Raw genomic sequence first — 24,636 nt, forward strand, 5'->3', positions numbered from 1 at the left:
CATTGTGAAGATATACCACTGTTTTGTAATCCACTCATCTGCTAATAGGCACTTAGGCTGTTTCCAAATCTTAACTACTGTAAATAATGCTATGCACATAGAGGTGCATATATCCTTTCTGATTGGTGTTTCTGTTTTCATGGGATATAGTCCTAGAATTGGTATTACTGGGTCAAATGGAAGTTCCATTTTTAACTTTCTGAAGAAACTCCATACTGTTTTCCACAGTGGCTGCACCAGTCTGCATTCTCACCAGCAGTACATGGTGTTTTTTTCTCCACACCCTCGCCAGCACTTGTTTGTTGATTTGTTGATGATAGCCATTTTGACAGGTCTAAGATGGTACCTCATTATTGTTTTAATTTGCATCTCTCGGATGATTAGTGACTTTGAGCATGTTTTCATCTCTTGGCCTCTGTATGTCCTCTTGAAAAATATCTATTTGGGTCCTTTGCCCACTTTCTGATTGGATTTGCTACAGTAGTATCTTCCTTTTGTTAAGCTGTATGAGTTCCCTATAAATTTTAGAGATTAAACCCTTATATGTTCTCCTATGCAGTGGGCTTTCTTATTGTTTTGTTGAGTTTCTTTTGTTGTGCAGTCTTTCTTTTGATGTAGTTCATTTGTTTATTTTCTCCTTAGTTTCTATAGTCCTAGGAGCTGTATTGGTAAAGATACCGCTATGATATATGTCTGGTATTTTTTTTTAAATATATATTTTATTGATTTTTTACAGAGAGGAAGAGAGAGGGATAAGAGAGTTAGAAACATCAATGAGAAAGAATCATCGATCAACTGCCTCTTGCACACCCCCTACCAGGGATGTGCCCGCAACCAAGGTACAAGCCCTTGACCGGAATCAAACCTGGGACCTTCCAGTCTGCAGGCCGACGCTCTATCCACTGAGCCAAATCGGTTTCGGCTACGTCTGGTATTTTGCTACCTATGGATTCTTCTAAGATTTTTATGGTTTCCTGTTTTACGTTTAAGTCCTTTATCCATTTGGAGTTTATTTTTGTGTACGGTATAAGTTGGTAGTTTAGTTTTATTTTTTTGCATATCTGTTCAATTTTCCCAACACCATTTTTTATTAAAGAGACTGTCTTGACTCTATTGTATGTTCTTGCCTCTTTTGTCAATTATTGAGCATAATTGCTTGAGTAGGTTTCTAGGTTCTTTGTTATGTTCCACTAGTCTCTATGTCCACTTCTACTTTTCAATGCCTTCACCTTTGTAACCCATTCTCCCAACCACCTTCCCAGCTGTAAACTGGGAAGATACAGAACGTTCTCTGTATCTCCATGAGTCTATTTGTATTCTACTTATTCACTTATTTTGTTTTGTTATATTCTTTTATTTTATAATAAATCTTTATTGTTCAGATTATTACAGGTGTTCCTCTTCCCCCTCACCCTATAGCTCTCCTCTGCCTGATTCCTCAACCCACCCAATGCCCTTACCCCCCACCACTGTCTTCATCCACAGGTATAAGATTTTTGTCCAATCTCTTCCCGCACCGCTCAGACCTCTTTCCCCCTAGAATTGTCAGTCCACTCCCTTTCTATGACCCTGATTCTATTATATTAACCAATCCATTCTGTTCTTCAGATTTTTTATTCACTTGATTTTTAGATTCACTTGTAGGTAGGTATTTGATGTCTTTTTGTTATTTATAATGTTTATCTTTACATTTTTCTTCTTCCTCCTCTTCTTAAAGAATACCCTTCAGCATTTCATGTAATCCTGGTTTGATAGTGATGAAACCTTTTGCTTTACCTTGTCTGTAAAGCTCTTCATCTGACCTTCAATTCTGAATGATAGCTTTGCTGGGTAGAGTAATCTTAGTTGTAGGTTCTTGCTGTTCATCACTTTGAATATTTCTTGCCACTCCCTTCTGGCCTGCATAGCTTCTGTTGAGAAATCAGCTGACAATCCTATGGGTGCTCCCTTGTAGGTAACTCTTTTTCTCTTGCTGCTTTCGAGATTCTCTCTTTGTCTTTTGCCCATGGCATTTTAATTATGATGTGTCTTGTTGTGGTACTCCTTGGATTCCTCTTGTTTGGGGTTCTGTGGGCTTCCTGAACTTGTAAGTCTATTTCTTTCACCAGGTAGGGAAAGTTTTCTGTCATTATTTTTTCCAATAGGCCCTCAATATCCTGCTCTCTCTCTTCTTCTGGCACCCCAAAAATCCAGATGTTGGTACACTTAAAGCTGTCCCACAGCTCCTTGCACTATCTTCACAGTTTTGGATTCTTCTTTCTTTCTGCCTCTCTGGTTGGGTGTTTTTTGCTTCCTCATATTCTAGATCTTTGGTTTGACTCTTGGGATACGTTGATCTACAGTTGAGTTTCTGTATACTGTATTCTTTATTTCACACAGTGTATGCTTAATTTCTGACTGGTCCCTTTCCATTTTTTTGGCATTCTCATTAAGGTCCTTGAAGGTCTCTTCAAGTTTCTCAGCAGTTTTTAGAAGATTCTTGAGTAACCTTATAAATGTGGTCCTGAACTCTGTGTTGTCCAGTAGTTACTTTCCTCCATCTCTCCCATTCGTGACATGCTCCTGTGACTCAGAATTTTGGCTGCCTCCCTGTGTTGATGGAGTGGCTTTGTGTGGTAGGTGACCTATAGGGTCCAGTAGCTCTGCTTTCCCAATCATCTTAGGTGGTCGCTGTGGTACACCCCTTTGTGGGCTGAGTGCAAAGTCTTAGTGTAGTTAAGCCCTGATTGCTGTTGATACACTGGGAGGAATTGATCTCCAGGCCAATTGGCTATGAAGATCTGCTGTGTCTATAATGAAAGAAGTGCTGCATTGGAGACACGCTTATGGTGCAGGTCTTGTTTCAGTGGGGCTTTGGTGCTCAAAGTCCACCTCCCGAATGTGTCACTTATGGATGTAAGGAATTGAAATCTGGTGTCTCACACTGACCACTAGGCACACTGGCTTCTGGATCTCCAATGGGGTGCAGTTCATCTATTGTCTGAGGTCACCCTGCAGGAGCTACAGCGAGAACCACAGTCCTCTACTCCCTGCTTGGAGGTTGGAGGCTTTGGAGCTGTCTGTACCGAGTTGCAAGTTTGCTAGGTCAGCATTTTTCAACCGCTGTTCTGCGGCACACTAGAGATGTTGCCTGGTGTGCCGTAGGTGCAGACAAGACAAGAATTTTATAATTTTTCACTATTTTGTTTACTTAATATTTCATAATAAAGTAATTATAAAATACTTTCTTTGTGTTTATTTGATTCCTATTCAAGAGAATTACTTTATATATAGTCAATATAGGCACAGAGTTAAATTTTTTAACATTTTCTAATGGTGGTGTGCCTCGTGATTTTTTTCATGAAACAAGTGTGCCTTTGCCCAAAAAAGGTTGAAAAACACTGTGCTAGGTTAAACTGCATTAGAGAAGGCCATTCATATGCAAAAGCCACTACTGGAGATCAGAGAAAGTGAGTCTGAGTTAGTCATTGTGCAGGACTAACTGCCTACAATTCCAGGAGTCTCCCCTCAACCTCAATCCCTGCCGGTTTTCTATGGCCTGAATTTATGGTGACTTCTCTTCCAGCATTGGAACTTGGGCTGGGGGACCTGGTGTGGGGATGGGACCTGGTATAGGGAACAGCTATAGGGTTAAGCCTTGGACTGACCTGTTGGCAAAGCCATAAACAAGTCCTAGCTTAGAGGGCACAGCCCTCTTAGCATAATTAGGCCTGACCTTATGATACTCCCTAGATCTTATCTGGGTAGCTAATGGGCTGTGGGAGCAGCAGCAAGAGCCGCTAAAACAAGTGAAACTCACAAGAACATTATAACTATGGTGACCACTACCTTGTTTACCTCTGACTATAAAATAAAGGCTCAGCTTGCTGGCTGGATCTCTTTCTGTGGCCTTAGCCAGGCAAAGGAGATCCAGCTTCTTCAATCCTTCGCCGTCCTCCCTCAGGCTCACCAAACCATTGGCTGTTCTAGCATGGCACAGGATCTCTTGTTTCTAAGTGGGAACCTCTGCAGCTAAGATATCCTTCCTGATTTTTATCCGACACATATGGGTGTGGGACCAGCCCATTCTGTGTCTCTGCCCCCTCCCACCCAACAGTTTCAGTGGGGCTTCTTCTTTATTTCCCTAGTAGGAGGACTTCCACTAAGCTGAATTTCAGATAGTTCTGAATGATGGTTGTTCTATAGTTTAGTTGTGATTTAACATGGTTGTGGGAGGAAGAAAGCAAGTACCATGTTTACCTGCACTGCCTGCCATATGGACCAATTATTGTAGTACTATGTTTAAATGCTCAAGATGAAAAGGGTAATGAGTATTTAAATATGTGCTTCTGAGAAAGATCTTTCAGGGACATAGTCCATTAACAACAGGTCCAGCAGATCCAGGCTAATGGACACAGCATAAGAGGAACCAGAAGTAAGTTTGCCATAGGCTCCAAATGTCAGTCAACATTTAATAATACCTAATATGAATCACTTGTTTAATCATGTTCAGATAAAATGAAAACAATAATACTACTCCCTACTTCTGATGAGGTGATTGAAGTATGTATCCATAAATTATACTACTCTTTACCTGTAACAACGTATGGCTAGAATTCTTCTTAAGAAAGGTCCGCCCAGTCCGTTCTCTCCACGCCCGAGCTGCTGCTACTTGTGATTCTACCTGGGGCAATGCATCAAGACGCACAGGGATAGGACGCCCTTTAGCAGATAAGCTCTCCAGCTGCTCCAAGTAAGCATAGTTGGTGCCACTCTGAAAAACGAAAGTACATCCTCACACAATTTGCATTCACTTATGGAGTTGAGAGTGAATTTTTTAATTAAATATTATTCTTTAAACCTTTTTGTATCTCTTGAATTAATAGATACTAATGTTTTTAAAAAGTTTGTATAAATACAATATGCAGATGATGTATAGAATTATACACTTGAAAACAATATATTAATATCATCTCAATAAATTTAATTTTAAGTAAATTCATATTGTCAAAGATTTTAATTTGGGGGGACCATTAAGATATAAAAACCAGTTCAAAGGACAATGTAAGAACAGACATATATGTGCAATTAGAAATGAGAAAAGGTTTGGCTCAGTGGTAGAGCGTCGGTCTGCAGACTGAAAGGTCCAAGGTTTGATTCTGGTCAAGGGCATGGACCTTGGTTGCCGGCACATCCCCAGTAGGGGGTGTGCAAGAGGCAGCTGGTCGATGTTTCTCTCTCATGGACGTTTCTAGCTCTCTATCTCTCTCCCTTCCTCTCTCTAAAAAATCAATAAAATATATATATTTTTTAAGTGAGAAAAGGAATTTGCTAATGGATGGAAACAGATGTTTATCATATAGCAGCGGTCGCCAACCTTTCAGACCTCGTGGACCACCAGTTGGAAACCACAGCTCCAAAGGTTTCCTTAAACCAGTGGTCACTAACCTTTCGGACCTCGAGGACCACCAGTTGGCAACTGCTGTCATACAGGACAATGGAATTACCTTTTCTATGGTATGGAAATCAACTGTTTCAAATACAAGGACAAATGTAATTGCTTATTTATGAACATAATTCATTTGTATCACTATCATTTTAAAATAACTGAGAGTTGTTAAATTAGCTTCATCAAAAATAACTTAAGATATACAGTCCTAAAATTAGATAATTGTGGAGAGTCCACTAGACAACACCCAATATTCCATTAAAAAGACATACAGTAATCTCTTTCACCTGGTTCAAAGTCTTTCACAATTTTTCCAACAACTACAAAATGTTGCTTTAATTCTGATAACCACCTCTATTTTATGTTCTACAAATACAGATAAGAATGGATAATTTCCTTCTAAGCCACATGTTTCAACATTTCCATGTAATGAAGTCATTGTTTTTAAAACTCATATACAACTTTAAATTCACTAAATAATTAAATCATTACAACATATGAGTTAACAAGTAATCCATTTTAGGGTCTTAGTTGGCAGCCTGTAGACATTAATTGAGTGATACCTTAGATTGGATGAATCTGCTAGCAGATAAACATGTGAGCATTCTGATAAGAAACTGTATATGTCCCATAACATTCATTGCTATTCAGAGGCTATGAAGGAAATACATAGTATTATGTGCTAAATACTGATATTTTCATTAAAAGGTTATTTCCCACCCTAGGTAGTTTGGCTCAGTGGATAGAGCATCGGCCTACAGAAGGCAGCCAATCAATGATTTCCTCTCATTGAAGTTTCTATTTCTCTCTCTCCTTTCCTCTCTAAAATCAATTATATAATATATATATATATATATATATATATATATATATATTTTTTTTTTTTTTAAAGGTCACTTCCCATGTATTAACTGACTTATCTGCCTACAAATTCATTTTGAAAGTTATACTGAAACATGGAAAAATAAACATGCAAGAAACTTTGGAAAAGAGTAATAAGGTTCTCGTCCTGAAGTATTAAAATGGTATAATTAAATTGGAATGGTGTTAGAATAAGAACAGACAGCTAATTGAAAAATAAAACCTAGATATAGATAACGTCAAGAAATACCTTAATTACTGCTAATCTCTCTGTAGCAAACTATAGCTATTTGACTACAGAATACCTCTGGCTAAGCCTAGACAGAACCTGCTCCCAAGTTATGTATCCTAAAGAGAGTTTGCCTGTGAACAGAGCTGTCCACTTACTTAGTGTCTACAAGTCAGTCCTCCCACTGAAAGAAAGGGTTTGGTGGAGGAAAAGTCCTTCAAAATTAGAGGGAACTCAAAATAGCTACCTGTACTTCCTAAATCCTTCATTCTATCTAATAAAGAGGGAATATGCTAATTGACAATCTCGCCCTCACAAAGATGGCAGTGCCCACAGCCAATAAGGGGGACTATGCTAACTGATTGCCACACCCTCAAAGATGGCAGAGCCCACAGCCACAAGATGGCGGTGCCCGTCCCCTCAACCACGCAGGGCTGGCCCAAGGCACAGGCAAGCCTCGTATGGCAGCTGCCCAGCTACCCAAGGCCAGCCGGAAGCATAGGTAACCAGGGCCAGCCAAGGCTTGTGCTGCTGGCATTGCCTTCCCCTGTTAGCTGGGTCACCTCCCGCCCCTGAGGGCTCCCAGTCTGTGAGAGGGGGCAGGACAGGCTGAAGGACCTCCCCTCCAATTCATAAATGAACAGCCAAGTAAGGATTATTGGACAGTCAATTGTCTGAAATAGGTCAAAGGTGAAATGGAGGAGCTTTCCTGATAAAGAGATAATTTTAAAAACAGCATAGAGAAAAAGGCACCTAAGCAGATCACAGAAACAAAGTCAACTGAAAATAAAATAAAAAAGAAGTCATTAGAACTTGACACATAGAATATGTTCTTTCTTGGTGCAGCAGTTCAGTAAAAGAGAGTTGGTTTCCTTTTTCTTTGAGAGTAGCTCAATACTAATGAGCACTTATATCCTGAGTATTGTGCATGTTTTAATGGTTTGTATAATTCAGAAGAAATATTATGTATTCAAGCAAATTTTTTATCTCTAGCACTTACTTCATTCTCTCATCTTTTATAGCAAGGAGTCAATACAGATAAGTAATGTTTAAACAGGTAATATTTATTTAGATTATAAAATCAGATGCAAAAACAAGTCAATATTATTTTATGATTTTTCTATTCTAAAGAAGTAAAGCCTTTAAGGATTCACATGTGAAAGAGCGTTATCCGAGAATTCAGAATGCTCCTTACCTGAATAGCTTCCACTTTAGTTGTCCATTCTCGAGCCTTCTGTAAGGCTTCTTTCAGGGACAGCACATTGGGTAGAAAGGCTGGAATGTTCTTAGCTTCGTTCACAATGCTTTCTAAACTTGCCACGCTGTGCCGTGGTCTAAGAAAACATAAAAAGTAGGGCAGATGCATGAGAAATGAAACAGCTATCAACATTTACATAACATTTTAGAATGTATAGAGAATTTTCATATACATGATTTCATTTAATTCTTACCACAATCCTATAAGGGAGGCAAAATAGCTGTTATCTTTATTTCCATTTCACAGATAACTTTAACTTAAAGATCATTTATTTTCCCCAAAGTCATATAGTAAATGGTACACCTGAAATACTGATGTCTCAAGTCTCATGCTCTTCACTACACTAAACTGCCTATACTTGAGTTCTCCACAATATCTGAAATTGTCAGAGATGCATATTAAACAGCAATGTGGAAACAATAGTCTAGAACTCCATTAATGTTGACCATGTACATTAAATTCAACTACAATCATAATACCTATTGACACAAAAATGAACAAAACAAATCTTTATCCTCAACTAATCGGAATATAAGATAAGCGTGTACTGGGAACTAAGAACAAATTACTATAGGGGAGGGAGTGATTAATTCTGCCTACAAAAGTTGGGAAGGGCTTTGAGTTAAGCCTTAAGGAATTGTGACATTGTCAAGTAAAAGGTTAAAGGGGGGGAAAAACAACAACACAGAAATATAATGAACAAAGACAAAGAGAAATATTTAAAAAATGAGTTGATAGTTTAGTTTAAGATCAGAGATGGTATGAAGACTGGGGGAGGGAGCAAGAATAAAACCAAGGGATTTGGCAGTAAAGAAAGATGTAAACAGATTAAGAGTCTTAAGAGCCATGCATTCACTGTGCTAGGACTAGGAGATTATTAATGCACAAGGGTGACAGTGTCCTTGCCTTATGAAAATTTTTAATCTTGTGGAGGAGGGAATTATTAATGAGTTAGATGCACTATAAGTGTAATGATAGAGAAAAATAAAGATGCTATCAGGATATATAGGAAGGCCCAATTGACTTGGTAGGTGAAGGAAGGATTCCCAGAAGTGGCCTCTAAATTTTCTTATCCTTTTTGAATAGGAGTTAGTCAGAAAATTTGGGACCAGAGGGTGGGTGGGGAAGGTGAAGGTACACCACAGGGGATGAGCAGAGAGGAAGGCTGTTCCATAGAAGAATAAAAGGTCCAAAGGTCCAGAGATGAGAAAGAACATGGCATGTTTGAGGAAGCAATGGTGGGAGGCAGGGGCAATCACTATGTTAGAATACAAGTGGAAGAATAGCAAGGTATGAGGCAAAATATTAAAGTAAGGGGCTAGATTACAGCTGGCCTTATAAATCAGGTTAAGGAATTTGAACTTCATCCCAAGGGAAACAAGGCTTTAATAAAGCAAGGGCGTCAAATAGGCATCTGTATTTTAGGAAAATACTAGTTGCAGTGTAGAGAATGGGTGAGCTCATAGACAGGACCTGTAGCTACAATCCACATCAGCTATTACAGCCCAACAAAAAAGAATGAAAGTGAGAAACTGAGGAATTATCATAGAATCAGCATGACTTGGTAGTTAACTGTGTTTGATAAGAAAATAGAACACAAGGATCAAAATTAATTTCCAAAGTACTGACTTGTTCAAATGAGTGAAAGATGGCATAATTCAGAGAACAAAGGAAGGAACTTATAGGAAGGAATTATTTCTGGATATGGGAATTTGAGGAACATACAATGGAATTATAGACAAATGGTATCTATGAAAAAAATTCTATAGATAAGAATTTGGAATTAATCAGTATAAAGATAGTAAATGGAACCAAGAAGTTAACAGAAATTTTCAGAGAGGTGTACAAAGTGAGAAAATAAGCAGTCTAGGCCAGAATATTGAGGAAAGTCATTATTAAAGAGGCAGAGAGAGAAGAACAATTGTTAAAAAAATGATTAGGCCCTGGCTAGATAGCTCAGTTGATTAGAGCATCATCCCAATACGCCAAGGTTAGGAGTTCAATCCTCAATCAGGGCACATACAAGAATCAAATAATTAATGCATAAATAAGTGGAACAACAAATTGATGTTTCTCCTTTCCCCTCTCTCAAAATCAATAAATTAAAAATAAAAAAAAACACAGGTCAGTAGTTAACCAGTACTAAGAAATGAAGAACAGTAAGAATGTGTTTCAGATAGGTAACTTTTACAGTTTAAAAAGGGAAGTTCTAGTTCCCACCATTCCCCCAACCTCATTAACCCCTACTTCTTTACCAATTTTATTTTCTTTGTGACACTATATATCTGACATTCATTCATTCCTTCACTATTCAACTGTCTCTCCCCACTAGAATGGTGATTCTGTTTAGAGCAGGGACCTTAAATAGAAAGATATAAAAAACATTTTAGAGGCAAATATCACCAAAACTTGGTGACTAATTAAATGTAGAAAAGAGAATAAAGTTTTTAAAGATTACTATAAACAAATGTCATCCTCTTGACTATAATCAATTGCATCAGATATACCAAATCCTAATTTTGCATTCCAAAGTCATTTAGCTTTTTCCATTTAATATGCTTTCACTTCCTGAAGTGTTATGAATCTGAAGACACAGGAATATTTTAGATAGAAAAAGCTATAAATAAATATAGCTTGTATCCTCCACAGCTTCTGGAGAGCAAAATATCCAATATATATGGAGCCTTTTTTGGCAGAGCAGAACTTTAAATCAAAGGCTTTCCTAACAAATCCATCTAAAATAGGTGGCAGGCATAGCAGTAAGTACATGGAGACTTCAGAATGAAGTGGAAAGGCTTTAAATTTGAGCTGTGTTATTTAATAACTATGTGATCTCTCTTTTAAGCATCCCAGTTTTCTCATATTCACAGAAATTATATAAATATAAATTTTAGCTGCTGAAAAAAAGACTTTCACAAAGTACATTACAGTCAAATTAGTTGATATATAGTCAAATATGCTTTACTTAAACTCACAAATCCAATGGGGTGCCAACACTAATGCATCTGTTTAGCATTCTTATGTCTGATTCTTATCTCCCACTATTTTCTTTCATAAATCCTCCACTCCAAAAACACCCATTTAACTTTTGTCTCATACCTTAAATTTAGCTTATGACATTTCTCTTGCCTCCACTTCCACTTCAATCCTACTCATTTTTCAAGGCTCTAAATTCTTAACATTTCTCTCAAAATTCTCTTTGACCATCCAAGTTAACAATGATCTCTCCTCTTTTGAATCCCTATAGCTCTTTTCTGTACCCCTCATTTAATAACAAACTGCAATGAGCTTTATAGTTCTTAATTTCTAACTATAAAATCAGTAATGGAAGGCTCTAAACAAAATACTACTTTGTATCACTTAAAGTACCTAACAAAGTTCCCTGCATATAGTATGCACACAATGTTACAAACTGTCTATATGTAGACTCATTTGATAACTTAGTGATTGGTTAGGGAAAACACAAAATATTTATTGAAATAGACCCAATGCTCCTCCTCCCATTCTACTATCTGGCTTAGTTATTATAGAGGCAACAGTCACCAATATGTGTTCACCTTGCCTGTAGGCAGACCTTAGCCTTTTCTTCCCATCGCTCAGAGACTGTAAGGAGCTCCTGTAGTTCAGCCATTGCTTTCTCCACAGCATGGTGGGGAGCCAACCCCACCCCAGAGTCTATCAATTTCTTCATGACATCCAAAGTGACTTGTTGTGGATCTGATAGAGTCAGTCTTACTTCATCCAACCACCGAGCCTGCTGTAGCTCTTGCTTTAGTCGTGCTAATTCAGGTAGCTCCACATAGAGACTAGAGCCCATGTCTATCAACATCTGGAGTTTAGAAGAATCTGGAGTTTCATCCATCATGGCCTCTTGAGCACGTTCATGAAACTCTTCCACATCATCCAGCAGATTCTGAAAAGGCCAAAAGAATAAAAATTAAAAATAATTTTAAAAGATAAAAAATCTGTATGTAATAAACATATCTGATAGGCAATAAAATACATGGTTTTGATAGGCAAAACTATCAATTCTAGAGCACCTAATAATCTCACCATGATAGTACCAAATATCAATAGATATGATAGTTAAGGGCATAAATATGCTTCTCTATAATTACTTACATAGACATACTTTTAACATATGATTAATTAAAACGTATAAAATGACTTCTGACTTAAATGCAGGCACTAAACAAATACAGCATTAAACAAAACATAAAAAGTCCTTGTCTTCAAAAAAACATACATTTCAATGTAAGTGATCAAATCACTGAATACGTAAATAAAATGTCGAGTTTTTTAAAGTGCTATAAAAATAAAATAGGGCAACACAATAGAGAATGAACAGAAGGGCAGCATATTACTTTGCAATGGTCATCTGAAAGACAGATGAACCAAAACAAAAATGAAAACGTAGATATGGGAACCTTATGAAGAGCTGGGAAAGAATAGTTCAGGCAGGGCAAATAATAATTGCAATAGCTTTTAAACAGAAATGAGCCTGGTGCTCAATAGTGAATGATAGGGAGCAAAGTAGATAAAGAATAAATGTAGTTGAATAAGCAGAGGTCAGATTACATAGTGCTTTGTAGATTATGAGTTTGGATTTCAATGACTTTGGAGAATCACAAGAGGATTTTAACCATGGGGAAGTGATATGATTTGATTTTTTAATATAATTTTTAATATATTTTTATTAATTTCAGAGAGAAAGGGAGAGGGAGATAGAGATAGAAACATCAATGATGAGAATCATTGATCAGCTGTCTCCTGCACAACCCCTACTGGGAATCGAGCCCACAACCCGAGCATGTGCCCTTGGCCAGAATCAAACCTGGGACCCTTCAGTCTACAGACAGACACTCTATCAACTGAGCCAAACCATCTAGGGCTGATATGATTTGATTTATATCTTACATGGTCAGTCTGGCTAATGAAAAATAAACTGTGAGGACAGGAACAGAAAGGAGATCAGATAAGAGGCTGTTGTCATAATTTAATGGAAAGATTCTAGTGGTTTAGAGTAGTTTAAGCAATGGAATTGATGACAAATGGTTTATTTTGGGATTCATTTTGTAGATAATAGTAGCACTTGTTTAGAGATTGGCTGTGGGGTAGGAGGAAATAAAGGAATCAAATATTTTGATTCATTAAAACACTTTTAGATGCCTTTTAGTCTCCCAAAGGGAAGCAGAGAATACGCAACCAGAAAGTCAAGTCTGGGGAAAAGAATGGCAGAGATGGGTATTTGGAACTCAACTGAATATAGGTGATACTTAATGTCAATGTGACTGGACAAATAAGAAGAAATCAAGACCAAGAATAAAAGAAGGGCTAAGTTGCCCAGCCGGTATGACTCAGTGGTTGAGTGTCAACCCATGAACCATGAGGTCAGAGTTTGATTCCCAGTCGAGGCACACATTCCGGGTTGCTGGCTTGATCCCTGGCTCCCGTCAGGGCAAATGCAGGGGGCAACCCAGTGATTTGTCTCTAACATGAGACACATCAGCTCCTTCCCTTCTCTCTAAATATCAATGAAAAAAATAACTTCAGCCAGAACCGGTTTGGCTCAGTGGATAGAGCGTCGGCCTGCGGACTGAGAGGTCCCAGGTTCGATTCCGGTCAAGGGCATATACCTTGGTTGCGGGCACATCCCCGGTAGGGGGTATGCAAAAGACAGCTGATCGATGTTTCTCTCTGTCCCTTTCCCTTCCTCTCTGTAAAAAAAATCAATAAAATATATTTTAAAAATAAAACAAAACAAAATAACTTCGGGTGAAGATTTAAAAAAGAACTGAGACTCCTTATATATTCCACAACCAGAAAGCAAAACAAGGAAAAGACAATCAGGAAAGAAAACTAAAGAAAAGGAGTTATGAATGAGCTAAGAAAACCAAAGAATACAGTGTCACAGCTATTTAAAGAAGAAAATCTCTCAGGGCCCACCCAGTGTGGCTCAGTGGATGAGCTTTGGGCCAAGCACCAAAAGGTCACCATTTTGATTCCTGATCAGAGCACACGCCCAGGCTGCAGGCTTGATTCCCAGCAGTGGGATGTACAGGAAACAGCCAATCAAAGTGATTTTTCTCTCTCATTGATGTTTCTATCTTTCTCCCTCCCACTACCCCTCTCTCTCTCAAAAAAAAAAAAAAAAAAAAACAAAAACATTTTGTTTTAAATCAAAAGAAAAAAGAAAAAAGAAAATCTCTCAAGAAGGAAAGTATGGTCAAATGCTTGTACAAACTGGAGTAAGACAAAAACACTATTGATACAAGATTTCACAAAGTTGTTAACCTTGATTTTAAAAAAACAAAAACAAAAAAAAACATTTTAGCTATCCTACCCACAGCCAAATCACAAAAAACATACCACAAACTATCAAAAGGTTACTAACTGTGCAGAGTGAGATATTTGAAATATACTGCTTAATATATTTGACTTCACATTGTCATTAAACCATCAGAGCCCTGATAATGTCAGAGCTCTTCATTTTTTAAAATTCACTGATATATTCAAGTTATTTTAAATAATTTCTTAAATTTCAATTACATCTAAGTTAAATGGGGCTTCTGACCTAAATTTAATACAGAAATAAAATTCTAAACTAGCATTAATTCCAGAATTTAAAAGAGGGAATTATAGGCTAAGAATGAAACCAAGAGATCCTTACTACCCACTAAAAAAACTTAAATAGCAGCATTTATGTAAGAAAAGAGAACAAAAAACTAGTCTAGACACACTATTCAGTTTACCCAAAATTGTAGCCCATACTACAAAGGAATTTACCCAATTAAAGAATGTAATACTTCACCTTTACTTGTCGAGCTTGGCTAATGACACATGGAAGGCTAAATAGTTGTTGGACAAAGGCCTTCAATTCTTCCACTGTCAGTTTGGTCCGAGTCCTCCCACAATCAGGGCTCTGCCTGATGTAAAATAATATAAACATAAGAAAAATTCAGTTATCCTGATATCAAAAGGGCCTCTAATCTCTTTGTAATTCTCACCCAAGCAATCCCAAAATATTATGTTTGACGATTCTACTTGCAATGGTGATAATCACTTCCAAATTAGGTTTTTTAGCTCTATAGTTAAAGCTAAAAGCTCAAAGACTCAACTCTCCAAGTTTTAGTTCCTCCAATCCTAAAACTACTAAATATTTTAAACATTCAATAAATTCTTCACAGTAAAATATTAGGTTCACTGATAAAACTGAATGCTTTATCTCAAGAAGCTTAAGATGAGGAACAAGGGCAATATACCTAGTTTAGGAAACAAACCCTCTGAAGCTCATTCACAATTCTGTTTGTGTGTATATTTTTCTTTAAAAAAGCAGGGGGAGGAGCTCCTAAGCTTTAATCAGATTTTCTAAGGGGGTCAGTGACCCAATGACAGGTGAAGATTTGCTGATCAATGTCTCTAAGAAAGGTTTTCTGATAAAATAGTAGATAAAGGTGCACAATAATTTAAAACCCAATGTAAATTGCTATAAAGAAAGCCATTCAGACACAAGGAATGTGTTAGAATGAATATGAAGCACTACAGAAAATGAAATACATACGAATTACATTAAATCAAGGGCAAAATCTTTTGTGCTCCTTAATAACAAGCTTCCACTAAATCCCGTAAGGTTACCCTTTGCTGCCATCTGCCTTCAGCCTATTGTATTATATATTTACTTACAAATATTTATTGCATAGCTACTGTGTGTCAGGCATTGTTCTAAGCACAAGAATTATAGAAATAAAAAATATATAATAATGAAAAAACATACATTCTAGTGGGTTGGGGGGAAAAGGTGATAGACAATAAATAAGTAAATTAGTATAACAGGAGGTGACACGGCTAGAAGAAAAATAAAGCAGAAGACTGCAGTTTTATAAAGGGCTGTCAGAGAAGGCCTCTACAAGAATGTGACATCTGAAAAAGACTTGAAAGAAGTATGGAGACCAGATATCTGGATATCAGGGAAAGAGAACTCAAAGCAGAGTGAAGAGAGGTGTGAAGGCACTAAGTAGGAACACTTTTGGTGTGTATGAATAGTAAATGGAAGAGGGTTGCAAAATGAAACAAGCAAGAAAGGAAGTAGGAGTTATCGCATAACTGCAGGAGAGAGGGACACTGACAGAAGAGGTCAAAGCTGATGAAGGACCTCAAAAGCAAGTTGAAATTTTGACTTCTACTCTGGGAAAAAAAAAAAAAAAAAAGGAGCCAAAGCCGGTTTGGCTCAGTGGTAGAGCGTCGGTCTGCAGACTGAAAGGTCCCAGGTTCGATTCCGGTCAAGGGCATGTACATTGGTTTCGGGCACATCCCCGGTGGGGGGTGTGCAGGAGGCGGCTGGTAGATGTTTCTCTCTCATCGATGTTTCTGGCTCTCAATCTCTCTCCCTTCCTCTCTGTAAAAAATCAATAAAATAAAATTTTAAAAAATTTTAAAAATTAAAAAAAAAAGGAAACCATTAAAGAATTCAACTCTTCTTAGTCTTACCTGTGTTTCTGCTTTTTGCTCAAAAGCAGTTGAGCCACAGAAGCACAGGTCTCAGCCTCTTTTACAGCATCCCTGAGTTTTCTGAAGAGATCATTCTCTGGGTATTTCCTATCCTCAGCATCTTCCAGCATTACTCGTAATTCAATCAAATCTGTAAAAACAAATAAAAAGCCATATATTATGACCATGTAGACATAAAAAGTCATTTATAAATCTTAAGTAATCTCTCTTAAGTTAATCATCAACCTATTAGCAAAAACCTACTACAACTGTGAGAAAACCTCACTAATGCAATAAAAACGTATTCCTAATTCTTATAAAGTCTCTCCAAGTTTTCTTTCTCAATAAGCCTTTAATGTTAGCCTACTGGTAACAATGGCTCCTCAAAACAAAACATAGTATATCTACTGCTAGTTATCTATCCCATTTTACATCAACTTTTTCACGTAAAGATTCTCAAATAGAAAATTAAGACTATAATCAACCAAACCATTAATCTCAAATATCATACAAAGCCTAGGATTTTTGCTTAATGGAGGAAAAACACATTTAAAACAGCCTCTTTCAAAATAACAATTTCAGTGTAACCTTTCTTGTGGTTGAAGTTGGCAGATAATGCTTCAGTGACTCGACTGACCCAAGTGTCATAGGACTGTGCCCTGACTTTCACACCATATAGCAGAGAAGGAAGGTCCTCTAATGGGTAGCGATATCTAAAAACAAAACAAAACAACATGGAAATAAAAACTTCAAAACCCAACAACTTGGAAGTAAACAATTTTAAGTACAATCAGCTTAAGTAAAGTACAATGGCCAGAGGAAAGGGGTCTTGGGTACACATAAAGAGAAAATCAAAGAAACCACAGATAAAAACATGTGAAATCAACTGATAAAGAAACTAATTTTAGTTGCCCAAGTTTAGGGCCAACTTTAAAGAACTGTTCTCAAAGTAGGAAGGTTGACAGATAAAAAAAAATTGTCAGCCCAGAAAAAGAGGAAGGAATTACAAAGAGCAACACTAATTCTTGGTTTTAAAAGAGGGTAATGGAAGTTTAACAAGAAACTTCTGGATACCTAAGACATTTCTTCTGCATGGGGCAGGGACACAGATCAGTTGGATGGTACAGACACACAAGCCGCTCAGGATTACAGGAACAAGTGAGAGCAGAGAGAAAACATGTGGTTCTGCATTCTGAACACTGTCGCTCATCATCAGGAACAAGCTCAAACACTTCTTCTTCTGACATCAGGACACCCTGAAATATAATTAATGTAATTAGATCAAGTCTTTCTAGTCTTTCAAGCATCAAAGAACTTATTTTTTAATTTTTTAATTTAATTTTTATCTTTTGATTTCAGAGAGAGGGAAAAGGAAAGATAGTTGGTGAGAGAGAGAGAAACACCAATTTGTCGATGCACATTTTTATGCATTCATTCATTGGTTGATTCTCATGTGTCCTGAGCTGGGATTGAACCCATAACCTTGGTATATTCTTGGGACAACACTCTAACCAACTGAGCCAGTGCCTAAATTTTTTTCTATGGGTAAATCTCTGACAAGATATAAATGTGGGAGGTATAATGGCACTTCATCAAAATACTTTCTAAAAATAATCATTAGTAATTTTTTTAAAGTGAGCAAGACTTAATCTTGGTATCTAAGAATGCACATTTGACTGACTGACTGATACAACTATTTTTAAAATGCAAGGAAGTTATTACTACAAAGGTCAAAACAGTCAAGGAAGTTGTAATTGGGAGATACTTTTGAGTAGCTGACAAAGTTCCATTTCCTGACCAGAATTGTGATAACAACAAAGTTTACTGTGTAACAACTCATAAAGCCATATGGTTATGTTCTCTTTAAAAAAAATTACTGTCCCCATGGACAACACACCTTTGACCAGATACATTAATAATCTACGATCTAAAAATAATACTGACATGTATAAACATATGCAAGGATAAAGAAGTATAAAATTACTTAAACTATGCAAATCAAAATATAATCTACTGCAGAAAGGTAGCAAAAAGAAAGTTAACTGCCCTGGTCAGTGTGACTCAGTTGGCTACAATGTGTGTCCCATGCACCAGAAGATTGTGGGTTCGATTCCCCGTCGAGTAGTGTACAGGAGGCAACCAATCGATTGGATATGTTTCTCTCTCTCTCCTTCCCTAATATAAATAGTAATAATAATAATAATAATAATAATAAAGAAAAGAAAGTTAATCATTATGCAGTTTAAGAAAATAAAGAAGTGCCATTTTACAAAGACTTCCATTTAATATATATAATGGCTCCCTTTATGGCATGGATAAAGAACCTATTTTCTGTGAAGGGCCATTTAGATATTTATAACTCCATTCGAAAGCAATGCAAAATTATCAACTAAAAATCAGCCTGCTATATTTAGTCAAACATTTAATTAACTCACCCCTGAAGCATTGGCAGGGCCAAACTAAATGATTTCTTGTACCTTATGTGATCTGTGGGCTGGACATCCCCATTCCTGCTTTACAATTTCTATTTACTTGTGCAAGGCACTTATAAAACTAACTAGAGGCCTGATGCACAAAACTTGTGCAAGAGTAGGTGTTCCCAGCCCTGGCTGCCTCGGCCACCCTTACAGCCCCAGCCAAGCCCCAGCTTCATCCAGAAGGTCGTCCAGAAGGTCATCCTGACTGTCATTCTGCTGTTTGGCCATTTGGTCGTTTTGCATATGACACTTTTATTATAAAGGCCCAGTGAATGAATTAATGCACAGGTGGGGTCCCTCTGGGTAGCCTGCAGTTGGGCTGAAACCCGCAGTCCAATGCCACTGTAGCTCCTATCTGCTGCTCCCACTCATCCCAGCCCCACTGTATCTGCCACAGGCTCACGCCCAATCAGTCCTGATTGGGAGAGGCGCGTACTGCTGCAGCAAGCGCTCACCAGCCATAAGCCCTGGGTCTGGCACTCTCCTAAAAGGTGTGGCCTACAGGATCCATCTGAAGCCAGCTGACATCCCCCGAGGGGTCCCAGATTGCAAGAGGACACAGGCAAGACTCAGGGACCCTACTGGTGCACAATATGGCTGGGATGGAACCTGGAAGGGCTCCAGGGTGTGTCCGGCCTATCTCGCTCAGTACCAATTGACTGGATGCCAGCAGTAAGCTAATCTACTGGTTGGAGCACCTGCCCCCTGGTTGTCAGTGCATGTCATAGCAAGCAGTTGAGCAGCCTTAGCATATCATTAGCATATTATACTTTGATTGGTTGTTTGGTTGTTCTGCCATTAGGTCTATTTGCATATTCCACTGATGATTTATTAACTGGCAGGCACAATCAGTATCTTTATATATATAAAACAATAGTACACTAAAAAATGTGATTGGTTGATAGCTTAAGAGAGAGGAAGAGGGATACAGAAATGTCAATTTATTGTTCCATTTTTTATGCACTCAATGAGACTAAAAGCTGGTTCTCTAAAAAATTCAATAAAATTGATGATCTTCTAGCCAGGCCAATTAAGAAAAAAAGAGAACACAAATTACTAAGAACAAAAATGAAAAAGGAGACATCACTACAGATCATAGAAAAAAAGGATAATAAAGGAATATTATAAACCCTATGCCTATAAATTTTATAGCCTAGATCGAGGAGACACAATTCCTTGAAAGACATAAGCTGTCAAAACTCATACAAGAAGAAACAGAAAGATCCAAGATGACAGTGGGTAGGTGGAAGCACACCCCTTCCCAGAACCAAACGAATTACAACTAACTTATAGAATAATCTACCTGAATACCCAACTGAACAATAGATGAACAGAAATCTTATAACAAAGGACTTACCAAAGAAGTCATATCAAGACTGTAGGAAAGTCAAAGACATGAAAAGGGCTGGCACAACTCTTAAAACTGGTAGTGGAGACTCCAGAGGGATATCTGTTACAAAAGTGTCCCCCTGAGAAGCATGGGTCTCAAACCCATGCTGGGCTCCAGCCCAGAGCACTAGAGCTGGGAGGGAGCCCACACATAACATCTGGCTGAGAAAACTGGCAGGGACTCTATCTACCACTGAGGTAAAGGAGTCAGCTAGAGATACAGGCACCCTCTTAAAAGACCAACACATAAAATTTCTATCGCAGCCACTCACTCTGGGCTAAGGCAGAGGGAGAGTTGTGGGTGGAATTCAGTCTACAGTCCTGTGAGGAGAAATTGAGGTTTATGAATCTTGGGAGAGAGCTGAAGGGACAACCATCATGATTCCTCTCTATCCCTGTCCCTTCCTCTCTGTAAAAAAAATCAATAATATATATATATATATTATTTTTTTAAAAAAATTTGATATATATACAGTGTGTGTGTGTGTGTGTGTGTGTGTGTGTGTGTATATATATATATATATATATATATATATATATATATATATATTTTTTTTTTTTTTTTAAGGCAAACTAAAGAAAATAGATTATTATTTTTCTGGAAGGGGTGTGAGATGGGATAAGAGGTGAGGATCACAAGGACATAAGGACACTTCTGAAGGTGATATGTCCTTTATATAGATTGTGAAAAGGTTTCTTTGGGGTGTGTGTGTGTGTGTGTGAAAATGTATGTAATAAAAGAGTAAGATGTAAATTGACCATACCTTCACGACATTCACCAGCCAATCAGGTGTGAGTATGCAAATTAACCCAATAAAGATGGTGGGTTAATTTGCATGCACAGGCGCTGAGCAGCTGGGGGTGGGGTGGACTGCTTGCATCATTGTCAATGCGACAACATAGGCGTTCCACACTGTTCTGGGCCTCTGGGCAGCATGGGAAGGCAGAAAGGCAGCTCCAGGCCACAGCAAAGGCAGTGCTGGCAGCCAGGGGAAGGCCATTTATTGCACAAATCACTGGGCCTCCAGTATATATATGATCAAACTTCAAATTATACACTATAAACAGGTGTTTTTTGCGTATCAATTATACCTCAACCAAACTATTTTAAAAAATGGAAACATGCCCTGGCTGTGTGGCTCAATGGACTGTGCACCAAAAGGCTGCCAGTTCAATTCCTGGCAAGGCACATGCCCAGTTTGAGGGCCTGATCCCCAGTGGGGGGTGTGCAGCAGGCAGCCAATCAATATTTCACTCTCACATCAATGTTTCTCTCTCTTTCCCTTCCTCTTTCTCTTAAACACACACACACACACACACTAATATGGAAACAGAATCAGTAGAGAAAGTTGGCTGTGCAAGAGCAGAAGGGATCATATCATAAATCCAGTAACACTAGCTATGAAGGGAGTTTTGAGAATGGGTCAAGATGAGGCTGAAGAGAGATATTTCCCCATATATTTACCATTTCAATGTGATAAATGTTTAGTTTATTCTAAGCATTCAAAATCCAACCCTTGGTTATTCAGTTCTTTCTATTTATTAAATTATTTGGAGCAGTGGGGGAGAGGGAGGAGAGGGGAGGAGGGGTGACAGATTAAATTACAAATTCTATTTCTGGTGCTTGACAGTCTGAAATCACACAAATATAACTTTCATTCAATTACAAAGCTCAGAGACAAAAGAGTGATTTGAACTTTCTTGTTTGAAGAAATAATACTATATTAGATTATTTCATGTAATTTTAAATTTTTTATTTTTAATCCTCACCCAAGAATATGCTTATTGATTTTAGGGGGAGGGGGTGAGAGAGAAAGAAACATCAATGAGAGAAACATCTGCTGGCTTCCCACCTAGGTATGTACTCTGATTGGGAATCAAACCTGCAACCTTTTGGTATATGGGACAACATTCCAACCAACTGAACCACAATGGCCATGGCTATGTAGGAGAGAAATAAATAAATAAATATATATATGTGTGTGTGTGTGTGTATATATATATATATATATATATATATACATACACACACACACACACATACACACACACACACACACACACACATACATACAGTGGTGCCTCACACAACGAACTTAATTCGTTTCAGGAGCAAGTTCGTTATGCGAAAAGTTCATTATGTGAAACGCGTTTTCCCATAACAATACATGTTAAAAAAAATAATTCGTTCTGTAGCATAAAATATGCTAAGATGACATAAAAGTCGTGGAAGCTCGGGCGACTTCGTTGTGTGAAACGAAGTTCGTTGTGTGCAGCGTTCCCTGTGCGAGGCGTTCTTTATGCGAGGCACCACTGTATGTATATATGTGTTTGTGTGTGTGTGTCTGTGTGTGTCTGTGTGTGTGTGTATATATATATATATATATGTATATATATATATATATATATATATATATATATATTATATGAAATCCTATCTAACAGGATTCTATTTTTAAAAATGTACAGATGAAGACATAAAGATTCTTAAATTTTATCAACTTGAAGAAACCAACATGGCAAGTATAGAAAGATGAAACATTTTTTAAATTAGTGATTTTTGTGTTCAACTTCTAAAGAGATCAAAGATAAAATGAACTTTTTTTTATAAGGTTCAATTTTTTTTTCCTATTTCATAAACAGTATCAAGTACAGGATACGTGCTCACCATTTGTACAACAGACTCCCTTAATCTTGTCTCTTCTTCAGTCATCAGAGTCAATTCTTTGCACACCATTGCAGCCAACCCCACATCTAAGCATTCTGGATCTGCTGCCATTTTGAAAATGAGTTCCTCATGTGAAAAGACACAATGGCGCCTTAGCCGTCGGTAATGATTGACACACTGACGCCCAATGGGCAACTGAAAACAAGACAAGATTCTCAAATTAAATTACTTGCTTATAGCATATTCCAGAACAGAACCACTATTTACCCTCCAGAGCCTCTTATTATAAAAATGACAGAATAATAAACTCCATTTGAACATTTATATCACAGCCTTCTTCTAAAGAGTATCAAGAGCTTTCACGTATATAATTTCATATGTGTGGCTGTTGTTTTTTTTAATTTTAAAAATTTTTTCATGGCAAGGAGATTTTATTTTTTAAAAAAATACATTTTATTGATTTTTTACAGAGAGGAAGGGAGAGGGATAGAGAGTTAGAAATATCGATGAGAGAGAAACATCGACCAGCTGCCTCCTGCACACCCCCTACTGGGGATGTGCCTGCAACCAACATACATTGCCCTTGACCAGAATCAAACCTGGGACCCTTAAGAGTCCGCAGGTCAACAAACTATCCACTGAGGCAAGCTGGTTAGGACTACAAATATGGTTTTATTAAGTAAATCTTAGCATCTTTACATACATTGGTCCAGTGAAATTTAAAAAGCTACCCAAGGTCAAATAACAATAAAAGTAATAAGCAAATTAGCCCAGCTGGTGTGGCTCAATGGTTGAGTATCAACACATGAACCTAATAGGGGGCTTACACAAGGCAGCCGATCAATGATATTTCTCTCTCCTGATGTTTCTATCTCTTCCTTCCTCTCTCTCGCTCCCTAAAATCAATAAAAACATTTTTTAAAAGCAAATTAAAGGCAGAAACCATCTCTAATCTCTGAATCATCTCCATTGCACAACCTATACCTAACCAAGGAGCAAGTAAATCATAAACAGTAAATAAGTGTTAGCTGAATTTTTGTTTTTGAATTTTTTAAATAGAGTTCAAACCCAAGACAAAGTCCTAAATTTGGTCTTGCTCTTGCTGCTTCCTAAGCCTAATAAGAAGTTTAAAATTACTAGATCAAATAAGATTATTCCTTACATCATTTCATTCACTAGACAAAAAAACAAAAATGATTAATCATGAAATTTAATAAATTAAGGTATCCACAGAAAGTATAAGATCCAATATTACTAAAGAATATCCTCTAGGAGCTCCAGTGGCACAATCGGTTAGCGCGGTACTTATAAGACTATCCTCCAAAATGTTGAGAGGTGATAGAAAAATAACATCACTAAGAAAATCAAAGTAAAAAAGACTGTATTATAAACTTGCAGTCTTTCCCCAACCAACATGACATAACTATAACTGACTATTTTTTATAATACCTTGTACAAAAACAAAATAGCAATCACTGGCATTATCATTTACAAAGAAGTTCAGCCCATAGAGATCTCAACATTACAGTTACTCTTTAAAGTAATTTTTTTAAGGGATTAAAGAAACATTAAATGGCAAGAATAAAAACACCAAATTGTCCACCAGAAGAAAATAATAAAGGGATATTTAAAAATAAAAGCATAGAACTAGGTATTTGAAAATACAGTACAATTCTTAAGAAGATCTGGTCATCTTTATAAAATCCCAAAGTGCTTAAGGAGAAAGCAAAAACTTAAGGAGCTATATTCTCTCAAAAAAGAGAAATTCAGAAAATATAAACTGACAATTTAAAATTAAAACAGAATGGGGAAAATAATGAATAAATGAGAACTATGAAA

General features: G+C 37.3%; 1 protein-coding gene across 4 annotated transcripts in view; it reads right to left on the reverse strand.

Annotated features, from left to right (window-relative positions):
* The window catches only part of KDM5A (lysine demethylase 5A), a 100,863-nt gene that overhangs the window by 29,435 nt on the left and 46,792 nt on the right, over window positions 1–24,636 (reverse strand). For all 4 annotated transcript variants that reach the window (XM_045588375.1, XM_036454896.2, XM_036454895.2 and 1 more), the window contains exons 14-21: window positions 22,798–22,992; window positions 17,338–17,519; window positions 16,852–16,976; window positions 16,264–16,414; window positions 14,588–14,702; window positions 11,334–11,689; window positions 7,714–7,852; window positions 4,574–4,753 (exon numbers count right to left, since the gene is read on the reverse strand). In XM_045588375.1, the coding sequence (XP_045444331.1) occupies window positions 4,574–4,753; window positions 7,714–7,852; window positions 11,334–11,689; window positions 14,588–14,702; window positions 16,264–16,414; window positions 16,852–16,976; window positions 17,338–17,519; window positions 22,798–22,992 (1,443 nt within the window). The remainder of the gene's footprint in view (window positions 1–4,573; window positions 4,754–7,713; window positions 7,853–11,333; window positions 11,690–14,587; window positions 14,703–16,263; window positions 16,415–16,851; window positions 16,977–17,337; window positions 17,520–22,797; window positions 22,993–24,636) is intronic.

The sequence above is a fragment of the Pipistrellus kuhlii genome, unplaced genomic scaffold, assembly GCF_014108245.1.
Source record: "Pipistrellus kuhlii isolate mPipKuh1 unplaced genomic scaffold, mPipKuh1.p scaffold_m20_p_3, whole genome shotgun sequence".
Taxonomy (NCBI): domain Eukaryota; kingdom Metazoa; phylum Chordata; class Mammalia; order Chiroptera; family Vespertilionidae; genus Pipistrellus; species Pipistrellus kuhlii.